The sequence below is a fragment of the Poromitra crassiceps genome (assembly GCF_964638095.1).
Source record: "Poromitra crassiceps genome assembly, chromosome: 13".
Taxonomy (NCBI): Eukaryota; Metazoa; Chordata; class Actinopteri; order Beryciformes; family Melamphaidae; genus Poromitra; species Poromitra crassiceps.
In genome coordinates this window covers 11367430-11389929 of record NC_139644.1, presented here as the reverse complement: position 1 = coordinate 11389929, position 22500 = coordinate 11367430, and the positions used below count along the sequence as shown (strand labels likewise).

At 44.5% G+C, this 22500-nt stretch overlaps 1 protein-coding gene across 1 annotated transcript in view; it reads left to right on the top strand.

The window, feature by feature from the left end:
- Nucleotides 1-22500, top strand: part of shisa6 (shisa family member 6) — a gene marked incomplete at both ends in the record, with an annotated part of 87181 nt that overhangs the window by 1662 nt on the left and 63019 nt on the right. Inside the window, 3 exons of the mRNA XM_083648821.1 lie at nucleotides 6047-6201; nucleotides 16865-16966; nucleotides 19410-19478. Of these exons, the coding sequence (XP_083504947.1) occupies nucleotides 6047-6201; nucleotides 16865-16966; nucleotides 19410-19478 (326 nt within the window). The remainder of the gene's footprint in view (nucleotides 1-6046; nucleotides 6202-16864; nucleotides 16967-19409; nucleotides 19479-22500) is intronic.

Here is a 22500-nt window from a genome sequence, read left to right as displayed (position 1 = left end):
CTGGCATAGTTTAAGTTTGTTCAGCGCTAGAAGGCAAAGGAAATGCCAATGAAAGCCATGATGATGATCACCTTCATCCTGCTTTCATCCTGATGGGAGTGGCGTCTTCCACAATGACATGACTTTCATCCACAAGTGGCTCACTGAATAGACTGATGGCCATTGAAGCAGTGGGGAAGGGGGGGGGGGGCATCTCAGTCACCAGCTCAACCCATTTGCACACTTATGAATACTTCCTCATGAAGCAGACCTTAGGCACTTTTCCACCATCATCATCATCATCATTACCGAGACACCAAGTGATGGGATTTTCTCATGGAGAAATGGTTAGAAGTCCTGACAATCTTTTGTAGAATTTGTGACAAGGTGCAGTAAAGATGCTCAGGGATTGAATGATGGTCAATATCCTGATTAATACACTTGATTTTGCTTATTTTTTGGCAGCTACCTGTTTTTTTCCTGCCATTTTTAGCATGTAACCAACAGCTCTGTCGTTGTTCTGTCGATCAGTCGGTTGGTCGGTCGGTCGACAAAAATGTCCCCACCCTGTAGCGGGCACAGTTTTCAACCTAGGAGGCTGAAATTTGGCATGTGTGTGTGTGTGTGTGTGTGTGAAGGTGTGTGTTTGGCACAGGATGGCAGCCCCTGACATCCTGCATTTCAGAAATGTGCAGTGAGGTGTGTGTGTGTGTGTGTGTGTGTGTGTGTGTGTGTGTGTGTGTGTGTGTGTGTGTGTGTGTGTGTGTGTGTGTGTGTGTGAGAATGCATGAAGGCGTGGATGCATGTGCATACGTGGTCGCAGTTGTAGAGCTCAATAGTCACGTGACGCTTCTGTGACGTCAGTGTTCCCATTCATTTTTCTCAATCACGTTTAGAAAAATCCTTATTTTAGCCAGGAACCAAGCCAACGGGTCTTTGAGAGAATCGTGAGCAGGAAACATTTGATTCAGAGTTGAAAAAACATAGAAAAACGTAAAAAAAAAAACTGCTAGGTACAGTACAAGACACATATTATATCGTAAGAGTAAAGAAACTACTCATCCCATAATCCATTCCGGCATTTCTGGCTAATCAGATTAGCGGATGATTGAGCGACAGAGCATTTCAGCCAATGGGAGAGCACCCTGAGTGGCAGTGGGTGAGACCAGCGGTCTTGACCGGCGCCATTACAGGTATTAGCTCCATGGCTAACGCTATCGTAGATAGACGCATTTCTGTGCATTAATGCGAAGGAACCGGCAAACTGATCTGAACCTGATACATAGTGTTGAAAGCAGCGTGACTCGTAGTGCTTTAAACACCTAATCACGACCCTTAGCTGTGGTATAATGAGCATATACCACGGCCTGTCGTGATCTATTGATTAATTGTTGATCGGATGTGGCCGACTCAAGTCAATAGGCCCTTTTCACAGCAACCATTTTGAGGTGGTAAAGGAAGTAAAGCAGGTGTAACCAATTACATGAATGAGGGCACTGGAACACCTAATGGACCCATAATTGATAGTAGGCCTATTGATTACACCTGCATTAGAACACGGCTCTCTTGAATACTCGATTCTGATTGGTCAATCAACAAGATTCACCAGTCATTATTTCTCGACAACCGACCGCTGCTCTGCCACACCTGGATTAATCAGTTGATAAGAGCCTTTTGTCAGCAAGACACTACTTTTAGGCCAACCAGTTGCAGCTGTGGTGTCTTGTGTGCCAATTATGAATGAAACCGCTTTGTCGTTGAAAACACTATTGAAAAATCTATTTGAATAATTATTTTTGTCAGATTATTGAATGATTTAGTTGTAGGCCGTGTTCTAAGCGGGATAATGGATAGTGAGCCGGTGATTACTGGAAATAATGACCTTCAGGTGAATGATTAAGCCCTCCGCTGCGCGTCGGGCTGAATATCACCTGTCGGTCATTATTTCGCCAGTAATCACCGGCTCACTATCCATTATCCCTTACTTACCCTCAACATGGTTGCAGTGAAATGGGTCTCTGTAGTGTCTGACTCAGAACACAGTTCCACTAGCTAATAGCTACATTCATGTATTTGTCCTGGTTGGCTGGTAAAGTGCTTATTATCTCTGTAAGAGCCTAGTAGTTCATATGGCAGGGAAAATAGATATGTTTCAATGTAAGAAAATGTCATATAATTCAGACTTCATGTTGTAGGTAAAAAGATGAATTGAACAATTTAGAGAAAGTTAAAAAGATACTCTAGTCATGGTAACTGTAGTCTCACAGAAGCCAGTCATAGATGTGTACGTCGAGGGCACAGCTCTTGACAAGTGGTTAAGGACCACCCCCTGAGACCAAAACAAAATGCGTGACAAACATATGAATTGACCAACCACAGACCTCCTTATTTGCGTGAAACCAGAGCCATATAATAGAAGAGTTCTGACATCTCCATTCACTCCAATGGACCAGTTTTTTTCCAGGAAGTAGAAAGTGGAACTCTTGAGTAAAAAAAGCAGCACTGTCGAGTTGCAACAAAATAGACAGTGTTGTACTTTGAAAGGGTTTTTCATCCCTTGAAATGAATCAAATTGTACATTATCGGCTTTATTTTCGCATGCAAAAGTAGCGCGAGACCCATTCCTGGCTGTTCATTGGCTAATGATTCTTGCATTTTGGTCCTCCGCTGACGCCACTCTCTTACTAGAGGACACTACGTGAAACAACTGGTGGGGCGGTACTTTTTTAACAATGCACGCAGAGGGCCGGACTTCCGTAACAGCCCAGCCAATCAGATTTTCTCCTACAGCAAAACCAGGAAATGCTGACTTATGATTCAGACTCTCCGTCGCATGATGAACGGCTGTGATCCATAATAACGCTCTGTCGCTGGATTTGTGCTGATGTAACAGGTTGGGTCTGACCAGTAACCACGTCGTGACACTATGCGGTCCTGAGACTGGAGTGTGTTCATGCTTGAAATAAATGTATGGAAAAATGCTTTTGTTTGCATCGTTTAAAATGTAACTCAATACAGACGAGTGGCGGTGAGAGCTGCGTGTTGCTGTCTCTTCATCCTTCTCCTGTTACTGTTCCCCTGTTTAAGGTCACAACATAACACCATTCACTTTCTGCCCCATGATATGTATTCTCACATTTTTGTGTCACTATGTTGAATTTCGATATTACCATCCCCTCCCAACTGTACGTGACTGCAGACTGCAGTCAGTTACTCAAATGAAGCGAGTGATCTCAGCTGCATCAACAGCTTTCTAATGAATCCTATAACATCTCTTGAGATAATTGTTGCTCCCTTCACTCTGCTTTTTTTAAGATTGAAGACGTCTGAGACTCCCATCCCCCTAGGAAAATTGTGATCTGGTGGTTTTAACATGATCTTTTAAATTTGTGAGGCTTGGTTTAATGATTCAAATATTGTTTTTTTTTTCTTTCACCCTGTCTGGTCACAGTTGCTTAATCGTTGCCATTATCAATAGTTGAGCTTGATTTCCATTTGGGCCAGAGCAGACGAGGATGTCTTGCCTCTCAGGAACTCGAAAGTTCCTTGAACTTGAAACTTCTAGTATGTGAAGATAACTGAGCATCGTTATACCTGGGTCATGTCAAGGCGTTCTCCTTCCCATCGTGTCCTAAGTTGACGTTTTGCCGGTTTTAGACGCAACACAACAGGGCACTGTCGTTACCCGTCACGTGTCGAGCGTTCACCTCGCCCGTAACGTCGGTTTCAGACGCAACGCAACAGGGCACTGTTGGTACCCGTCAGGTGACGAGCGTTCGCCTCGCACCACAACGTCAGCTTCAGACACAACGCAACAGGGCACTGTCGTTACGTACCCGTCATGCGACGAGCGTTGGCCTCGCCCACAACGTCGGTTTCAGATGAGAAAGGGTACCGTAGGCCTCTCGCCAAGGGTCCTGACAAAATGTCACATTGGCAATGAGGTGGGGCTGGTCATGTAGCGCTGCCTGCTGCTTTTAAAATGTCAAGGCAGATGACTCAGCTTCATTGCTCAGAGACACAATGTGGCGACTTGCGGGTGTGAAAGTCTAAATCCTTGGACTGACATCAAAGCAGAGCAGCGGCTCAATTAATTCCTTGTTTACCAATTGAATATTCGTCTCTAAGGTCAACACAAATGTGACAGGCTGATGTCGTGAACATGTAAAAGGTAGGCAGCTCCAGTGGTAAACAACACACGTCTTTTCAAAAAGGCAGCACACTCAGCTTTTTTTATATCCGTAATGGACTCGTGAAACTTTGTTATACACCGTTTTCATTTTTTTTATTGAAACAACAGACTTGTACCACAAAGAAAGGCAGCGAAACTCATGATGCAGCAGATTCCCCCATCCCTCCACACGGAGAGATGAAGACACGGTGAAGTTTATGTCTCTGCTATCATAGCCATGGGGCAATGCTTTCAAGAGGAGCTGCTTAATGTCACCACTATGAGTGGTGGCCATGAGAGCTTAGGGAGGGAGATAGAGAGTGAGAGAGCGAGAGAGATAGAGAGAGAGAGAGAGAGAGCGAGGACAAACAACTGAGGAGGCTCGCCACAGTGGGCACTCAATAATAGCTTTTTATGATGATGTTTATTTTCGCCAATCATCCGGCATAGTGCTGCTGTGGTAAAGATGTCTGCTGAAAGAGACGTTTGTCCCTGGCTGGGAGACATACACGCTGACGGCCGTGACCCAAAAGAAGTGCTGGGACACGGGATTAGCTGCATACTTGGCAAGGGTTCGCTCCCTCCCGAAAAAGTGGGGGAGAGCTCCTCTCTACCGCGCCGGCCGAGGGAGGAGTGTGAGCAGAATGCTGAGATGTTGCCAGACCTTTGCTGCTTCGTCGGTGACCTTCACCAAAAAACCATTGGAAAAGGCAGAGTGAGAGCCAGAGAACAGTGATTTGAGCGGGCTTTTATTGATCTGGACCTTCTCCAGAGCAAACCAAGATGCAATTTATGCCCGGTCAGTCGGTCGTGGAGCGAGAATAGCTTTGTTCTCAGGTTGCACAAGTGAGAAAGATGAGGTTCATGACAATGACTGAATAGTGGCAGAAATAGCAGGAGAGTCACTGACAGTTCAGAAATAAAAGGGATAGAAAAAGCCAAAGGTTTGAACAATATGTCTGTTGTTAGTGCTTTAAAATAATTGTGGCATTTATACGCCATGCACCACTGTTGCCGTGCAATTGATAGCAAAATAGCATATAGGCGACCTGATATTGTATGACAACAATCAAAAATAGCCTACTTTGGTGGCCTTTCACTGAAAGCCTTAGGAAACTTTGCAACACGTGGACGCTTCTTATTACCGGTAACTGATATCTTGCAAATCCCCCTTTTTCCTACAGCGAACTGGGAATCGCTGCTGTAGCTCCTGCTGCACAGGACTTGGCAGCCAACTGGGACAATTTAAAATCAGGTCGCCTCTGTCTGTGAAAAAGATATGGTTATAGTGCTGCTCAACCTGGAAGGGAAACGCTATTAATATACTTTACATCTCCCAAAGTCACAGAGTTATAGAAAAGTAGACTGTATGGTTGCCTTAGTTCGACATTGACATAGATAGATTACCCCTTTTGAAAAAAAAACTAAACGGATGGCACTTCATTTTTTCCAACTGACACTGTGCTTCCAAAAGTTGAAAATAGTGGTGGAGCATATGACAAAAGTGGTTGGAAATAAAAAAAAAATCAGTTTGAACATTTCTATTTCACGGCCTCAAAGAAGAGACATTTGATTTAAGTCTATAAGAAACGCTGCCTTGTGCTGAACTCCGATCAAGCATGAAGAACGCGACTTCTCTGTCTGGACCTTCTGTACGTTAGCATTGAAAATCTAACTGATCTGTGGCTGTGGATGCATCGTCTCTCTGTGCCTTTCTCAAACTCCCATTCAAATGTGAACTGTAGCTAAATCAATTGTGCCGGCCCTTCGGGGAAGGGGGGGGGGGTGTGAGTGTGTGTGTGTGAGCACAACACATTTTGGTGGTGATTGCGAAAAGGGGAAATGTTCTCGCTTAAACCGTTTAACACTTTTTCATTTGTTTCTTTTCCTCTTCAGAGCCCTGGCAGACATTTTGAGGCAACAAGGGAGTATGCCATCTCAGTTTGAGCACGAAAACATGGCATCGCTCGATGGGTCGTCCAAAGACGAGACACCGGTTCGAACCTCCAAGAATCATTACACCCCAGTTCACAGCCACGCAACAAACCACGGTAGGTGAACCTGCTCTGCTTTTCATAGAGTATTTCTGAAGGGCGATATACTGTACATTGTATGTGTGCAGCAGTTTCTAGTTCTGGAGAAGGGAGATGTCCTCCTCACTCTCATAATCTGTCACTTTGATTGACGCCCACTGAAATAGATGGACCGGGTCTGGGTGTGATCCTTAAGCTTTTTTTCTCCTTCTTCTTCTTCTTCTTCTAAGCTTCCTTAAGAGGAAAAATATAGAAGGAAATATATGGCAAATTAAGCGCAAGGCCTTGGCTGATTTGTCCTCGCCCTCACGCCAGGGTCCCATAAGCCTACTCAGCATTGGCTAAAAATTGAGATGCAAATTAACGTCTTCTGCCGGAGACGAGCGCTTTTTGTCCAGAGATAATTCGGTCTTGCGACGCCGTTCCTCCTCCTTTTATCCGGTCTCCAGATCCCTGCTCCGGGGATCAGCTCGTTTGCTAAGTGCCCTAGTATGGTGTCCCAGATTCAACAGTGTTATGTTTCACTCTCGTGTCAAAGTTGCCCCCATCCCCCACCGCCACCCACAACCCAGGGATTCAGGGGAGAGCTGATATATATACTGTACCTCACCACCGTGGGATGTGAGCTGCTTTGCTCACATGCACTTCAGACCAAAAAGGTACTTTTTTTTGCTGGTGTCGACTACAGTTTATGTAATTTAAATAGAAGGGGCCACTATCAGCTATTTATTGACTCAATTCTAGCTACGCCAAAGTAGAATTGATTGATTACACCATAACCTACATAGTCACCAATAAGCATGAAATAATCTTCTCCTTATCTGAAGCCTGCAATATTTAATGCAATAATCTACAATCTTTTTATATAGATAATGTCCATTTTTATATCCATTCTTCTCACTATTGATGAAATGCAGAAGTGGCTCAATCTATAGCCAGTTCAGGAAAGCTTTCACCTTTTGCTCTAAGCACCTGGAGTCTGGTCGCTCTTACCTGCGTGCAAAGTGATGTGTTTTACATTTCCAGCAGTTGCAACAGCTGTTCAAGAAGTAGAAGAAGAACTGATTACGGTAGTTATAGCACCATGGCTGAAAAGACAAAGGGAAGAGCGCCACCTATAGAAACTCAAACTGCATCATCAGAAAATCCAAGGAAAAAAGTCAGCACAGTACTGGAAACACTGTTTAATTGACAGGTGATCTCTGGGAAGTGTAGTGCAGAGGACACCACAGCAATGAGCGCTGAGCACCAGAGATGTCAACAAAATCAGGTCAAGAAGATCCTAGCTTCTAGCAGATTATCACTTTAAATCGGTTTGGGTTTTGAATTCCAGTCCTCCAAATTATCAGTCGAAGCAGTCTTGAGTAAAGCTTCACCTCGACCCAGAAGTGATCTGTCAAACCAATAATGCTCAATATTATGGATGCTTCCCAAGTAGCTAATACTTTTTCTGTGGCCAGTGCCAGTCCTGGACTGGACCTGCATGCTTTGTGCCAATCCTGGACTGGACCTACATGCTTTGTGCCAATCGCTCTGGCTTGGGTCATTTTTTCAGGTGTTAAACAAGTGAGTTAAGTGCTGTTGTGCTGCTGGGAGTTTGTACCGGTGGTCTGAATAATGTCTGTTGATGTTACACGGCGTGTTTTTGGGGAAAATAACCGGTTATTCCTGTAGGAATTTAAAAGAAGACTTTAAAGCAAGCAGTCAATTTGAAGAATGCATTCAGGCCCAGATCTGAAGCTTTGGGGCAGTGCTAATTGTTTTACACTCATCAAAATGTAAGATTCTAATCTCTTAATCAGCCGCACAAGGATTATACATTTCTAAAACATGAACAGGAACCTGGGGGATCACCCCCCCTCGCCCCCCCCCCCCCCCCCCGCTTTTAACCTAATTAATATGTATTTTGAGATGTATCAGTTGTAAAGTGCAAAAATGGAGTAGGGAGGGATTAATCCAAATAACTGCCACTGTGGGATTTAAGACGTGCTATTCTGCACCCAGGTTACAACTGTGACTTACCAGCCTATAGTTGTGTGCTGCAGGTACCACAGTGTACCTGATGTCCAGGCATGTGTGTGCTGCAGGTACCACAGTGTACCTGATGTCCAGGCATGTGTGTGCTGCAGGTACCACAGTGTACCTGATGTCCAGGCATGTGTGTGCTGCAGGTACCACAGTGTACTGTACCTGATGTCCAGGCATGTGTGTGCTGCAGGTACCACACTGTACCTGATGTCCAGGCATGGAGGCGCACCAGGGGAGATGTGATTGATTATTATTTTTTGTACATTGACAATGGGAATAATGCTAACAATGACGAGAAGAAAGGAAATAAACTGTATCTCTTTTCTCAATGTAGAAATGGCCAAATCTTACAAAGTCTCACAATTAATTTATAATGGGAGAACTCCACCAAAAAACAATGCCGATTTATTTTTGCACATAATGTCACGTATATTAAAAAAAAACTGTAAGCAGTTTAGCAGGCATTCATTTCATTTGAGAGTTATTGAGAGTTGATTTGAGTTTAATTTGTGGGCAAGTGATGTCATTTTGTGCATGTCCATATGAGTTGCAAGGCACACCGTTGCTCCGATCGCCTCCAAACTTTGCCGAAACACTTTTCAGGGGTTTGGTATGAATCCGGCATTGGGAAAATATAAATTGGGGCGGTTACTGAGTGCAGTGCCGAATTTTGTGGAATTCGGACACATGCGACATTGCACCACCTACTGGCAGTGGCAACACAAAAAGCGGTTTATCTCAAGAACCGTTCATCCAATTGACTTGCGCTGCTGGGAACCCAGTGGAGTGTGGCGCTGAATTTTGGACTTGTGCATAGTCATAGTGCCACCTACTGGCAACACAAAAAGTGTTTTATGTCGAGAACTGTTCATCCAATCGACCACAAACTTTGGGAGTGCGCTGCCGGGGATCCAAGAAAGCGCAGTGTCGAATTTAGTGTTGAATTCCGTGAAATTCGACCAATCAGAATTGGGCTTTCATGTATCTCAAGAACCGTTCGTCTGATTGACTTCAAAATTGGGGGGTGCACTGCTGGGGACTTGAATTTTGGCATGAGTTTGGTCACATCCCAAAAAAAGTGCACCCATGGTCCATCGTCTCAACCCTAGAAAAGCACGCGAAGAGTGCAATTTCTAGTATGATATTATCCTAAAACTGAACAAAAATGTAAAAGCAACATGTAACACTTTTCAAGATTTTGCTTAGTTATAGTTCATACTGTATGAGAAAATCATCTGAGCAAAATTCTGGGCAAAAGGAGAAATGGTTAGTAACATGTCTGGTCTGAAGACGTGGCCTCGGGCTGGGTGAAGGGAGGCTATACAAAGTAGGCTCTGCTGACAGAGTGAACCTCCAGTGGACTGTAATGCCTCACCATTCGGTTTGAGTGCTTCACAGGATTAATACGCACCGCCCAGCCTGAGGGGATTCTTTGGGCTGGACATGCCCATCCTCATAGGTTTCATCTTGAAAGTCATCATCTTCCCTCGGCAGAAGTTTCATTTCAAAGATCTTGGCTCTGAGCCTGTAGAGAGCCTAGTGTGCACGCAGGAACGGCGAAGAAGTCCATTCGCTGCTCCTCGCCCCCACAGCCAACCCTGCTCTGCTTCTCCACAACTCTGTTGTTCCTTATGGCCTCTGACAGAGCTACAGACATAGAGCTATAGGCATCCTGTATCTGGTGGGCTTCACTGAACTGCAGACTCCATGGGGAAACGTTGCATGTTGGGTAGTCTGCATTTTCTGCTTCCTCTGGAGAGTCTTGTTTTATAAGATGGCCCTAGTGACTCCAGGCAGTTGTAGAGATTCCCTGGAGTAAAACCACCTACTGGGTCACAGTATCAAAGCACAGAGTCCATGGGAGAAGAAGATAGAGATGTTGAATTATTTTCATGGGATGCAACAGACTAAGGAATATAAAATATATCTAATACAAAAATACCATAATGATTATAAATACGCCAAAGAGAGCAGTTTTACAGCATACTAAATACTATACTTATATATACTAAATGGGACAGTGTTACGATAAAGGCAGTAGAAACAGAGTGATGACATGCAACATTGGTTGTGTTCTGGATTTGAATTTCAAATGTAAATCACCAATATATGACATGCATTAATCTGGCTGTTCCACTTACTGTTTCAGATCAGATGTAATACACAAATGGAATGATAAATCTGTCGTATAGTGTGGATAGTGCTTTATAGAGTGTGCATTGTCAATTAATTTTCCTTGAGACTCCAGACAAGAGATCAATAATCTTGTTCTCTGTGCTTTTATTTCGTGCAGTAAAGCGTGTGTGTGATGCTGTGAAAATAGGACTAGCGACTTGACATCCACACTTTGTAGGCAGAGCAATTCAAAGTCATTTTTAGTAGTTAGGTTAATTTTTCCGCTATAATTCCTTTGGGAGTCGACACTATAGTGATGTCAGAACAACTTTAGGACGATGTTTTAAAACAGAGGTGGGCAAACTTTTTTTGGTTGTGGGCCACATACAGAAAAATATAAGGAGTCACGGACCAAACAACATTAAGCATTCATTGTGTTCTGTACTTTCTGCAGGGAGTGATAGGGCTGAACCATTTTGAAAAATCCATCTAATTGTGATTATTTTTGACTGATAATGCAATTGCGATATGATTTGTGATGGTATTTTGACACACATTTAGCCTTTAACAAATATTGTGCCTCCTGTGATTCGAAAATTGCAGTAGGCCATACTGTGATTTTGATTAAAAAATAAAAATAAAATCAGCCCTAGTGAGTGACAGATAAAAATGTCTCTGATTGTACATAATGCATATATTTCATAGTTTGTCAAGATGAATTCCAGAGAGAGAGGTGGGGGAGAGATCATGTATCTATGCTTTGGCAACATGTGCACATGCCAGTGATGCTCTTTGAACTGAATTGATAGAGAGAGACAGAGAGAGATAGAGACAGAGAGAGAGAGAGAGAGAGAGAGAGAGAGAGAGAGAGAGAGAGAGAGAGAGAGCAAGAACCTGGGATGTAGCGGTGCCATTGTCTGTATCTATTCCATCAGAAAAAATATTTGTATCTGCATTTGTATTCAAATAAAACCAGAAAAGGGCATGGTCAAAATTGCAAACGATCATCAATGCATAAAAAATAATTTCTATCGTATTTGGATTCTGTGTGTAAAGTCCCAACATCAAGGACAATGAGCATTCATTATAAGAGAAGTAGCCTAATTAAGCTGTCAAGATGTAAGGTAATAAGCCAGATAAGCTTGTGATGCTAAAACAGGGTTGGCGTTTTAAAAACATGAAACTACTGCAATCAAAGGCGTGCCACGCTTCCTCCCTTCTCTCCAATGATTGTCAAACAACTCATGGCACGCTCTCCATTACAGGGTATACCTGTGGGACAACATGAAAAACCATAGGGCCCTGGAGGCATCTGCAGACATAGAGTGCACACGCGTACGTGTGTGTGTGTGTGTACGTGTGTGTGTGCGTGCTTGTGTGTGTGTGTGTGTGTGTGTGTGTGCGCGTGCGTGCTTGTGTGTGTGTGTGTGTGTGTGTGTGTGCGTGCACGTGCGTGCGTGCTTGCTTGTGTGTGTGTTGGGGTGTGTCTGACATTTGTGTGGGCGTTCCTTATCTTGCTGACAAATCCTAGCAGACACAGCTGGGTTAGAAAGAGATAGCTGTGGTGTGGCTGCAGCTCCATTCATTAACATTATCAGAAGTGAATAATTAGTTGAATAATTAAGTTTATGAGGTATGTTTGTTCCCAAATTCGGTTACTGCCGTACAGTAGCATTTGTTGGATTTGTTTGATCCGCATTTCTTTGGCTGTTTAGCCATGAGTTGCTGTTATGGCTGCAGGTCGTCTTCCTCACTGCCTCTCTAGCGCCCTCTTCAGTCCAGTTCAGGCTCCTACTGACAGCATCCGCCACCAGTGCAGGGCTTAAGGCTGAATTATGCTCACCCTGCCGTGAAGGGCGCGGGGGTGGAGCGAGGGGCGGGCGCGTCAAATTACGTAAATTTATTGGGCGTGGTTATTCGCTAGCTCCAGCGGCCGCTCGCGTTGTGCCTGACTTTTTTTCTAACAGCGCGAGCTTCTCTCCAAACATGGCCGCATTCAAACCATTGAGCCCTGAACACTGAGCTGTGTTTTCGCCACATTTCTTGACCCATGTGGTAGGCTATAAACTTAGATTTGCAACTGTTCGTTTTTAGTCATTTCACCAAGTAAATGTGTTGTGTTGAGAGCATTATTGAGAGAGATTAAAAGCAGCACAGAGTAGTAGGCTATCAGGGCTGAGTAGTAAAAACGGCTTTCAGTAAAAACAAGTTTGGTGAGTCCTTCATGTGCTGATGTGCGGTCGTTTGAGAGTGAAAGCGCACTCAGTACTGCACAGCGTTTCATTGCGACTTTTCACGGGCTGTTTTCACCATTGTACAATGCACACAATACATGCTGATCACTTTCTGAGTATAATGGCATCTGCCCCAGCGCGAGGTCTGCACGGTGACTCACGGAGACTCGCGGGGCCCCACCCCCACGGAGCTTTGCTCGAGCATAAGAGCACCTTTAGTCTGCCAGAGATGGTTAGAGGAAAGATGCAAGCTGAAGACCTGATGAGTCCAGGACAATTTAGCAGAGATGAATCTCATCCAGCTTCGTGAGCTATAAGCTTTTGTACCTGAGATCCTCCCAGGTCTCCAAGCTTTTGAGCTCTTACATCATGGTGGCGTTTGGTTTTTCTGCTGGTTGGCAGGCTAATGCTGCCTGGATTTGTGGAAATAAAGAAATCTTGAAATAGTGTTGCAAAATGGTGCCTCTTATGGCATCCTCATGTCATTGTCTCCATCACCTCTTCATCATCATTCACAGTGCTGTGGTTGGTTTGGGCTCCTGTTACCCTGAGCAGCGCTCTGACCTGAGGATGTGGCCTCAGGCTTGATTCTGACCTGAGGATGTGGCCTCAGGCTTGATTCTGACCTGAGGATGTGGCCTCAGGCTTGATTCTGAGAGGTTATAGCGTAGGCCAGGCAATGATGACAGCAGAGTACAGAGCATACTTGGCATAGTGGATTGTACTGATTGACACTTTGGTTCGACTGTTGTATGGAATTCATACTTTCAAAAACTGATTATTTACAATTCAGCACCTGAACGGAGTAGCTGGCTGGCTGGAGTGGTAGTCTTCTGTGGACTTGTAGCTTTTTCCTGGTTTGTCCGTCATATTTAGAGGATTTGGAAGTCCTTGAAGTGGATTGTTGACGTCTAGAGATTCCTGTATAGAGACCAAACATGAGTTGTTTGTCTCACAGAAGATGTGAGTTGGCCGGCTTCAACAGACCTGGTGGCTGGGCTGTGGAGTCATTCTGTCATTTCCTCTGGTGAAGTAGCTGTATGGATCTAAATTAAGTTCCCGAGTATTCAGACAGTATCTGGAGGCATCCATTGAGCTATGACTCCATGGAGCACTGTGGCATGTTGGGTATTCTACATATTGTATTTCCTCTGGAGACAGTCTTGCTTTATAAGCTCTGATTCCAGGCAGAGGGAAGCAGGAGGGCTTTGGGTGAAGATACTCATAGGAGTGGAATCGATTGGATTACTGATGAGAAGTTAGACAAGAAGATACTATAGATTTTAAAATGTGCTGTATACAGTACCCTGAATGTATTGGTGCTGTCATAAGCGTCAGTCAGTCTATGGCTATGCGGTGTATTAATTCAGTGTCTCTTCCTAATCTTTTTTTTGTCACTAATTTCAGTATGTAGGCAATGAATGGATTCTAATTATGCCAATAAAAAGAAAAAGAAAAAGATCAATTGTACAACAGCTACAGGAAATTGGAGAGTGTTACAGCACAGACTGAGGAGAAAGATAATAAAAAGAGTGGTCAGATGCAACATAGCTTATGCACTGGATCTGAACTAAAAACATCAGCAGTATTATGGCATACACTTAATCCCATTGCTCCAAATAGTGTTTCAGAACAGATATATGCCTTGAAATGAATGGTATTGAAATGTGTCATCTTTTAGCGTGGATAGTAGCCTACTTTCAGTGTGCGTTGTCACTTCAATTTCATTGAGACTCCAAAAATGAATTCCAATCATCTTTTTCTCTGTTGTTTCATTTTGTGCGGTAAATCTATAATGTGATGCTGTGACAATAGGCTCTTCACATTATGGGAATATCATTAAGCCTATAGTGTGACAACGGGGATGTGCAGAGGTGGCACTGTTTCTTACAAGTTTATTTCAAATTTCCCTATTGGAATAATAAGGCTTACCTTACTTACCTTACCTTACCTGGGACACACTATCTGCGGCTACCTCGCTGAACTCCTGTTGAAATATTAAATCATATTAAATTGTACATTGCACTTTCACCAAAGGACTTAAGCTTTGATTTTCTTTTTTCTTTTTCTTTTATATATATATATATATATATATACTGTATATCACTAGTGTGGTTATATTCTTTAACGGTTGAATCATTTTTCATTGCACAGTGTGCTGTAGATAAGGCTATTTCCAGAAACGTTTACTGAGATAATAAGGGACTATATAGACTCATCTGGCCACATGGGAGCGCTTTATATCGCAGTCAGCATCTCAAACTGCCTGAATCCAGCCCCGGCGGCTTCTGTCCTTGGATGATGCAAAGGTTAGCAATCATCAGCATTTCAACCTGTTAGCCGGCCGTCACCTACATGTAGATACAGGTACTGCGCTGTAGCATCTATCAGGGGTGTCAAACTCATTTGAGTCCACGGGCCACATGGGACTCAATTTGGTCTCAAGTGGGCCAGACAAAGAAAATCAATGCATCGTTTTTCTTCTTTTATTCTCATCCCCCCCATTTTCTCCCAATTGTACTTGGCCAATTCCCCCTTGCTGCCCAGTCGCTGCAGCACCCCCTCTGCCGATCTGCGGGGAGCCATGGACTAGCACCTGCTTCCTCCGACACATGTGCAGTCGCCAGCCGCTTCTTTTCACCTGACAGCGGGGAGCTGAACCGGCAGGAAGTAGCACGTGGGAGGATCACGCTATTCCCTCCAGTTCCCCTCCGACCGACCAGACAATCAATGCTATAAATTACACCTCCACATTTCTGTCTTTTAGGGTAAAGATGAGGCCTACAGGTACATTTGAAGAACATCTACTCAGTGCAATTTTCACACTTTTGCAAAGTCATCCTGTGGGCCGGATTGGACCCTTTGGCGGGCCGGTTCTGGCCCCCGGGCCGTATGTTTGACACCCCTGACATAGATATTACACTGCCACACTGTTCCAGATAACTTGTGTACAAAGAAATTGGACGCGGGGGAAACATGTTAATTCGTTGCTTCATCGAGTATTCACAACTTTTCTCGCGGCGAGGTCCCCAATTAACAGCGATGGCCAGCGTGTGTCAGTAATCAGTTTACTGTTAGTCCTTTGGGCCTGAGAGAAAAAGGGAAAAATAAAAAGAAACCGGCTTTTGGAGCGCAGCCTTGTGTCAAAACTTCAATGCAACGAAGACCAAGGGCCTTACGGTCCCAGGTGCTTCTCCTCATTATGACAATTTGAGATGCTGTTCGATCTCGCCTTCCAAGGGCCCCGAGGTCTGAGTGAAGCTATTGACTTTGAAGTGACTCCTTGGAGGTAGAGGCGTTTAACTGTTTGCCAGTTAAAGAAGGAGTCTAGCAGTAACAGAGAGAGAGGAGCGAGGGAGGAGGAGGAGGAGGGGCGATTTGACAAGCCAACTCTATAGACCCCGGGCTTTCTCTTTTCTTCGTCCCTGGTTCCTTTACTCCGCATGCCATTATTTTGTGTTAGACATTTTGGGGACATGATTGACGGGGGCAAATGGAAGCCGTCAGAGCGCTGGCAGGTACCTCGTCTCGCTCCATTGTGTTCGACCCGCACTCTCAATTACACGATTGGTTTCTAGCAGAACCAACAGTGATCCGGGACAAATTGTCCAAAGTACAAAGTATTACAAAGTGATCTTCTAACACCTGGGAAATAAAGTGGGAGGAACACACACACACAAGCCACAATCCATAGATACACCTGTAGTGCTCCAATATCTCTCTCCTTAAATCTCTATCTATTTTAAAGACAAACTCAGCGTTATCAAAAGGCTAAGAATCTCCCCTCTGAACGTTAGAGTCAAAAAGCCTTATGCCATTTCGCAGCGTGATTATTACAAAGGGCATTTGATAAATCACATTGAAGTCTTAAATCCTGCAGCTTGGACCTCTGGGATCAACCTCAACCAAGATGATGCTGATGATCCCAACTGAGAGGCAGTTTAGGGGTCGTTTTAGTCTCATTTTGTATTCTTGTCATGATCGGCTGCTCCTTCATAAGCTGTCTCAAACAACAGAGTGAATGATGCTCATCAGTGCAAGGCTACCTGCGTCAGCCAGAGACACAAAACCAATACCCCTTTATCCCTAGTATTTTGGTGAAAGACTCAACTAAAATATTTACTTTTTGAAATGGCATGGTTCTCTTGAACGTTAAAAAATAACTCCATATCAATAAAGATCATGTTGAATCTAAAAGAAGGAGTGCTTTAAAAAAAAAAAAAAAAAATGCTTTTTTGCTTTTTTGGGATTCAATTTTTGATCTTCTAAAATATGTATTTGTCACAATGTTTTTTCCTCCACAGGGCATTATGACAGAGAGAACTTCCGCAGGCCTTCTGGAGGCCAGGACCTGCACAACTACATCTCCTCTGGGTTTGTGACGCTGGGACGCAGCCACTTGAAAGGTATGCTCCATCCTCCTCCATCCTCCTCCACCCGTCTCTCTGGGGGATTCATTACTGTACGATCAGACGCACACAGGCGTTTTTACATTCTCTCAAATTCCAGAAATGTCATATCCGAGGCTCTCATGCTTCTGCGAAATCACTCCGCCGACCGATATAACAGCTTAAAGCGTCGGTCCCAATCATACATCGACAATTTCAAATAATCCTACCCAAGAACCCTACTAAAGACATTAACCGATGCACTTTCTCTCTTACAAACACACACACACACACACACACACACACATGCACACGCACACCAACACACACACACACACACACACACACACACACACACACACACACACACACACACACACACACACACACACACACACACACAAACCAATCACAGGGAACATAATGCACTTGTGAATCCAGATAGTTGGATGGTAGGAGAAAGAGAGCACGAGACAGAGAGACAGAGAGAGCAATCAGGGAAACCCACAGTCTATCAGTCTGACCACTAATATAGGACTACTATAGGACTCTGGCACGCACAGATGGCTGATATTTCGGGGGTTTCCGGTTGTAGAGCGCTCATCCGCGCCAAGCCTTCTGCGCCACGCTCATTGTTTACAGTCCGACTGACGCGAGAATGGAGTTGGAGTTCTTCTTCTGGCGTATGTCCTTAGACCTTCAGCTCCGTTGAGGCAAGCCAGTCCAGTGTGTCATTGTCCAGGTCAGTCAGATCCACGATCGCCATTCGGTGGCCGGTGTTTAGGGTTGCAGTTAGAGTCGGAGTTGATCGATCGATACTTTTTGTCGTTTAGGTCCAGACGGCATTTCGGCTAATCTCCATAAACAGATATCTGCATATGAGACGTGGTCGGACTGTAAACGACGACGGGAAGTGGAAGTCTCGGCGCGGCGGCGCGCTCGACACCGGAACCCCCGAAATGTCATCCGTCTGTCCCAGAGTCTTATTAGTCGTCGTCAGACTAGACACTCTGGGAGGCCAGATTGTAGAGAGAGAGAGAGAGAGAGATGCAGGGGCTCATCAACCTTCATTCAGACCTATTTTCACTTTGAACGTGGACTTCTACACAGTGGGTCCACAGACCCACTGTCAGCTCTGCTCCACTTCTCTGTTTGAAAAGGTTAACGCTCGCCAACAAGGCTGCTGTGTTAATCAGAGCAGGCTCCTACTTACGGAGGAACCCGTGCCTGAGACGGTGTCTCGAATGGCCATGGAAATGCACCGTGTGCTCTCCTTTTGCTAATAAAAAGTTACAGATTGAGCTGGAAAAACGACATGATCTGGGATTCCCGTTTAACTAAGACTGCTACAAAAAAAAACTATTGAGAAAAGTTCATGACGTAGTTTTTCCACATAAGGAACTTTTACGCCCGTTCAGCCAAGACGGATCATTCAACGACATGCCTGCAACTAGACCCTAGAATAAAAATGTCAATGAATGGCCCGTGTAAAAAGTTGTTCCTGCTTACTGAGCAGGTGAGCTTCACCAGCGCGGTCAGGGCTCAGCGGGCTGTCGCCCTGCATTACCGGCTTTATGTGACATAGTCGCTGCTGCGTATGCGAGAAGCTAGCAGCCGCCGCTAGCCAAACAGCCATGTCTCTTTATAAGGGAGGGAATGATCGAGTGTCTCCCCCTCTGTCCTGACACTTATTACAACATATGCCAGGCACAAGATGGCCACACGTAGAGTATCACTTCATATAAGTGAATGAAGCTGAAGAAATGAATGCAAATGAATGGAACTCGATGAACACTGAAGTTCCTTCTTACATCCTTCTCTCCTAATAGTGATGCTCTTTAAAAAAAAGAAAGCGACTGACTTGCTTCAGCTTCAACATTACGATTCAGAATCTCGTTTAAAGCAATATTCCACTTAGTTGTAACATGGGGGTTACTTGGCACTTGACCGCTATGAAAAGTAGAATATAAACGACTATAAGATCAGATGCGGCTGAATGAGTTTGTAGCGTTTTGGAGTAGGTCCATCGTCACTTTGTATTTTCTACTCTTGCTTTACAGTAAAAGTAGCCAAAATAAAAGTAGATATTGGCTCCCAAACAGGAGGTATATCTCTAAATATTCCATTATGTTCTAAAATGTTGGACATACAGTCACCAAGTGGAATATTACTTTAGTTTAAAGTGACCTCTCGTAAAATACACCAATAAATGTCTAATAGTCTAAATTAGATTCCGCCCACAAATGTATTATGTATGATTAAGGCCACGATTCCAATCTGAATGTTACATTTCCCTACTTGGTAAGCTTCCAGTGTGAACGTAGCATGCTAGCACACTCCCTTTGCTGATTCCCCATACTACTGCCCCACTTAATTCCTTAATAAGCTTTTTAATAAGGAAGTAGCTGAGCTGGCGTGAGAATAAGCGAGTAAACAAGTGGCTGTTCTTGTGTTTTTCCAGCGCAGCACTCAGTAGACGATTTAGGCCAGATGTCCTGGCAGGGCGATCTGGATGTCCCCATCTCTTACAGTACGTATTCCATCTGTTCTGCTTCCTGCAGGAGAACAGCCACACAACCTGCTTTCTGCTCGCCGCTGATAAGAGAACTCTGTCGCTTCACACAGACCACGCAGTGGCCTTTGGTTGATACGGCCACAGCCATTGGATGCAGAGTGCAAGTCTTAAAGCGATCGTTTGGATTGGTTGACAGTGGGGGTTGTATGAACTACAATATTCATCGATAGTCAAGTGGGTTACCTGCAGTAGAACCTGGTTAGTGTGGAGAAAACAGCCAAGTCAGGGAAGTAGAGCAGTTTACTGCTGTGAATGGTGCCAGCAGCTAAACGTATTTTACCCAATCTAAAAGAGGGCCCAGCGAAACAAATCAATATCAATTTAAGTGTATGCTATATTAACAACATTTTCAGAGCTTTACTTTGAAACCCAATTGGCACTACATCTTCTCAACTATTGAACTTCCATATTCCTACGGAACAGCCCGTATTCCTACTGTATGCCTGCCGCACACAGTATTACGCTGTAGATCGCTGTTTGGGTCAGAAACCTGCTGTTGCGGAGGAATACCGTGTGCAGTAGTGTGTAGGAATACAGACGTTCTACAGTTGAGAAGATGTAGTTCCAAAAGGAAAGGGCTGTTAATTGACCCAAGGTAAAGCACTGAAAATGTTCCTAAAGTGTACACTCAAACTGATATTGATTTGTTTAGCTGGGCCTTAGGTGGCGATATGTTTTGCTGCTGGGCACTGCTCACAGAAGCTTTGCTGCTCGATCTGCTCCTCCTGTACCTCTCTCTCCAACCTGCGGGAGGCGCTGACCGGGCTCAACTGCAGCTAACACACTGACTATCGATAAGTAACTCAAAACAACCGCACGTCAAATAATCCAAACTATCCCTTTAAGCCGGTACAGTTCTCAGTAGGCTTTGTGGCATAGCGGTTTGAAAACGGGTTGATATGAATGTGTTGGTCTGTTCTCCATGTATGAAGCGGTCAAGGCTCCATATGACTCAAGTGAACAGAGGAGGGACGTACAGTAAACTGAAGTGCTGTCATGGTTAACAGTGGGAGTGTAGCCAACATGCAAACTACTGTCATGAATATTTCTTCTGCTAGGTGTCTGCAAGGTAAGTGACATTTTATTGAGCCACTTAAATTGATGCATTTGCTCTGATTTAAAGTGCTAAGTCCTCCCCCCCATCATACTGTACAATGCTGTGACTGCGATTTTCTGTTGATGAAGTTTTCAGTTCTCTTAAAACAGTTTTCTTCTGTCTGCTCAGCCATGGTGGCTATCGCTGTTCATGCTAACGACCTGTATACTCGGTTCTTCTTCTGTTTATTCCAAACAAACTTGCTCTTCTGGTATCATAAAACACATTGCTTCCAAGTTCCTGTGTGCCAGAGCGCAGGATTTTTCCAACTTTTTCTGTCCGAAGAAATGATCGTAGCGGGAATGCGCTTAATAAATGACCTTAAGGTCTATCATTTGAAAAGCCAACGACAGGAAAACAATCCTCAAGAATTTAAACGATGTTGTCATTTTCTTCTGATGGCCTGAAATCGAGGGTATCCCATACAGGGGAAACACATTTAAGGGAAACAAAATGTGGAACAACACCGGGGAAGACCGACCGGACACATCTGTTCAGAACAAACGTTGAACAAGCGTTCATCGAACGGGTGGAGGTCACTATTCAATCGGCAATGGAGAGTAGCAAAACCGAAATTCATGTAGAAGCCAATGTTGCTTTAAATGTTGGATTTGAAGCATTTGCTGTTGTGAAACTAGATTGCTATTTGAACAGCTCCGTCCATTGGGGGGACCTTCAACCAAAGAGCAATATTTTACAAGTAGTGCCAGAGCCAGCGAGCGTCTCCCGGCTGTACCTGTCACCCGCTCACTGGCCCCTAGACACCTGTGACACGCTGTAGCTGACTGATGGTGCTAGCTGTCACTTCAAAGCAGAGGTCCTGTCAGCCTCCATCCTACACGTCTGAGTCTCACAGCTGGCTCTCTGCTCCCTCCACCTCCTGTCAACACCACACTGACAGATGTGCACCGTCTGTGTTACCGCCAAATGCACACTGCCCTTGCTGCTGCTGCTGCGGCGCTGTTGTCCAAACAAGTCGTATCTCATATCTACACTGGACAGGTCATTGTCTTTCATCTCGTATCTCATATCTGGACGGGTCATGTGTCTCATCCCATATCTCATATCTACACTGGACGGGTCATGTCTTTCCTCCACCCCTGGGCTTCACAGCTGCACATTTATAGGAGCGATGTGCGACGGACAATATTGGCCCGTTCTGGATGGTCATATTTGTCGTGTCTCACAAACATTGGGAGGATATATATATACGGCCATATCAAGCTAACCGCCGGTACATTTGAGAGCACATCAATTATTTACAGCCAAGACTTTAAGCATCCTAGTGTTCTCCAAGACGAACCACCGCCGAGCATAATGACCTCATATCCAATTGTGTGCAACATTTCTTTGTTTGTGTGGGTGCGACGTAGCGGAAGGGACTAACGGTACAAAGCGCACAGGTTTGAATGTGTGTCAGAGGTAGCAAGCCGCTACTACACAGAGCCCCCCCCCCAGCCACACTATCATTAATATTCATACATGAGTGATATAACACTACAGACTAAAGCCTCACCTCGCCTGGACGTACGCACAGAGCTGCAGAAACTCCATCCCCGTCACTGTACCTGCTTGAGTAGGCGGCTCTTATCGAATGTGCGTCTGGCAAAGTGACTGTATGAGGCCAGAGCCAAGGGTATAGGGGTGGTGGGAGTGATTTATATGACATCAGTGAGAGGGTATAAGGGTGATGGGAGTGATTTATATATATGATATCAGTGAGAGGGTATGATGAGAGTGATGTATATATATGATATCAGTGAGAGGGTATAGGGGTGATGGGAGTCATTTATACAGTATATATGATATCAGTGAGAGGGGTGATGGGAGTGATTTATATATATGATATCAGTGAGTGGGTATAGGGGTGATGGGAGTGAT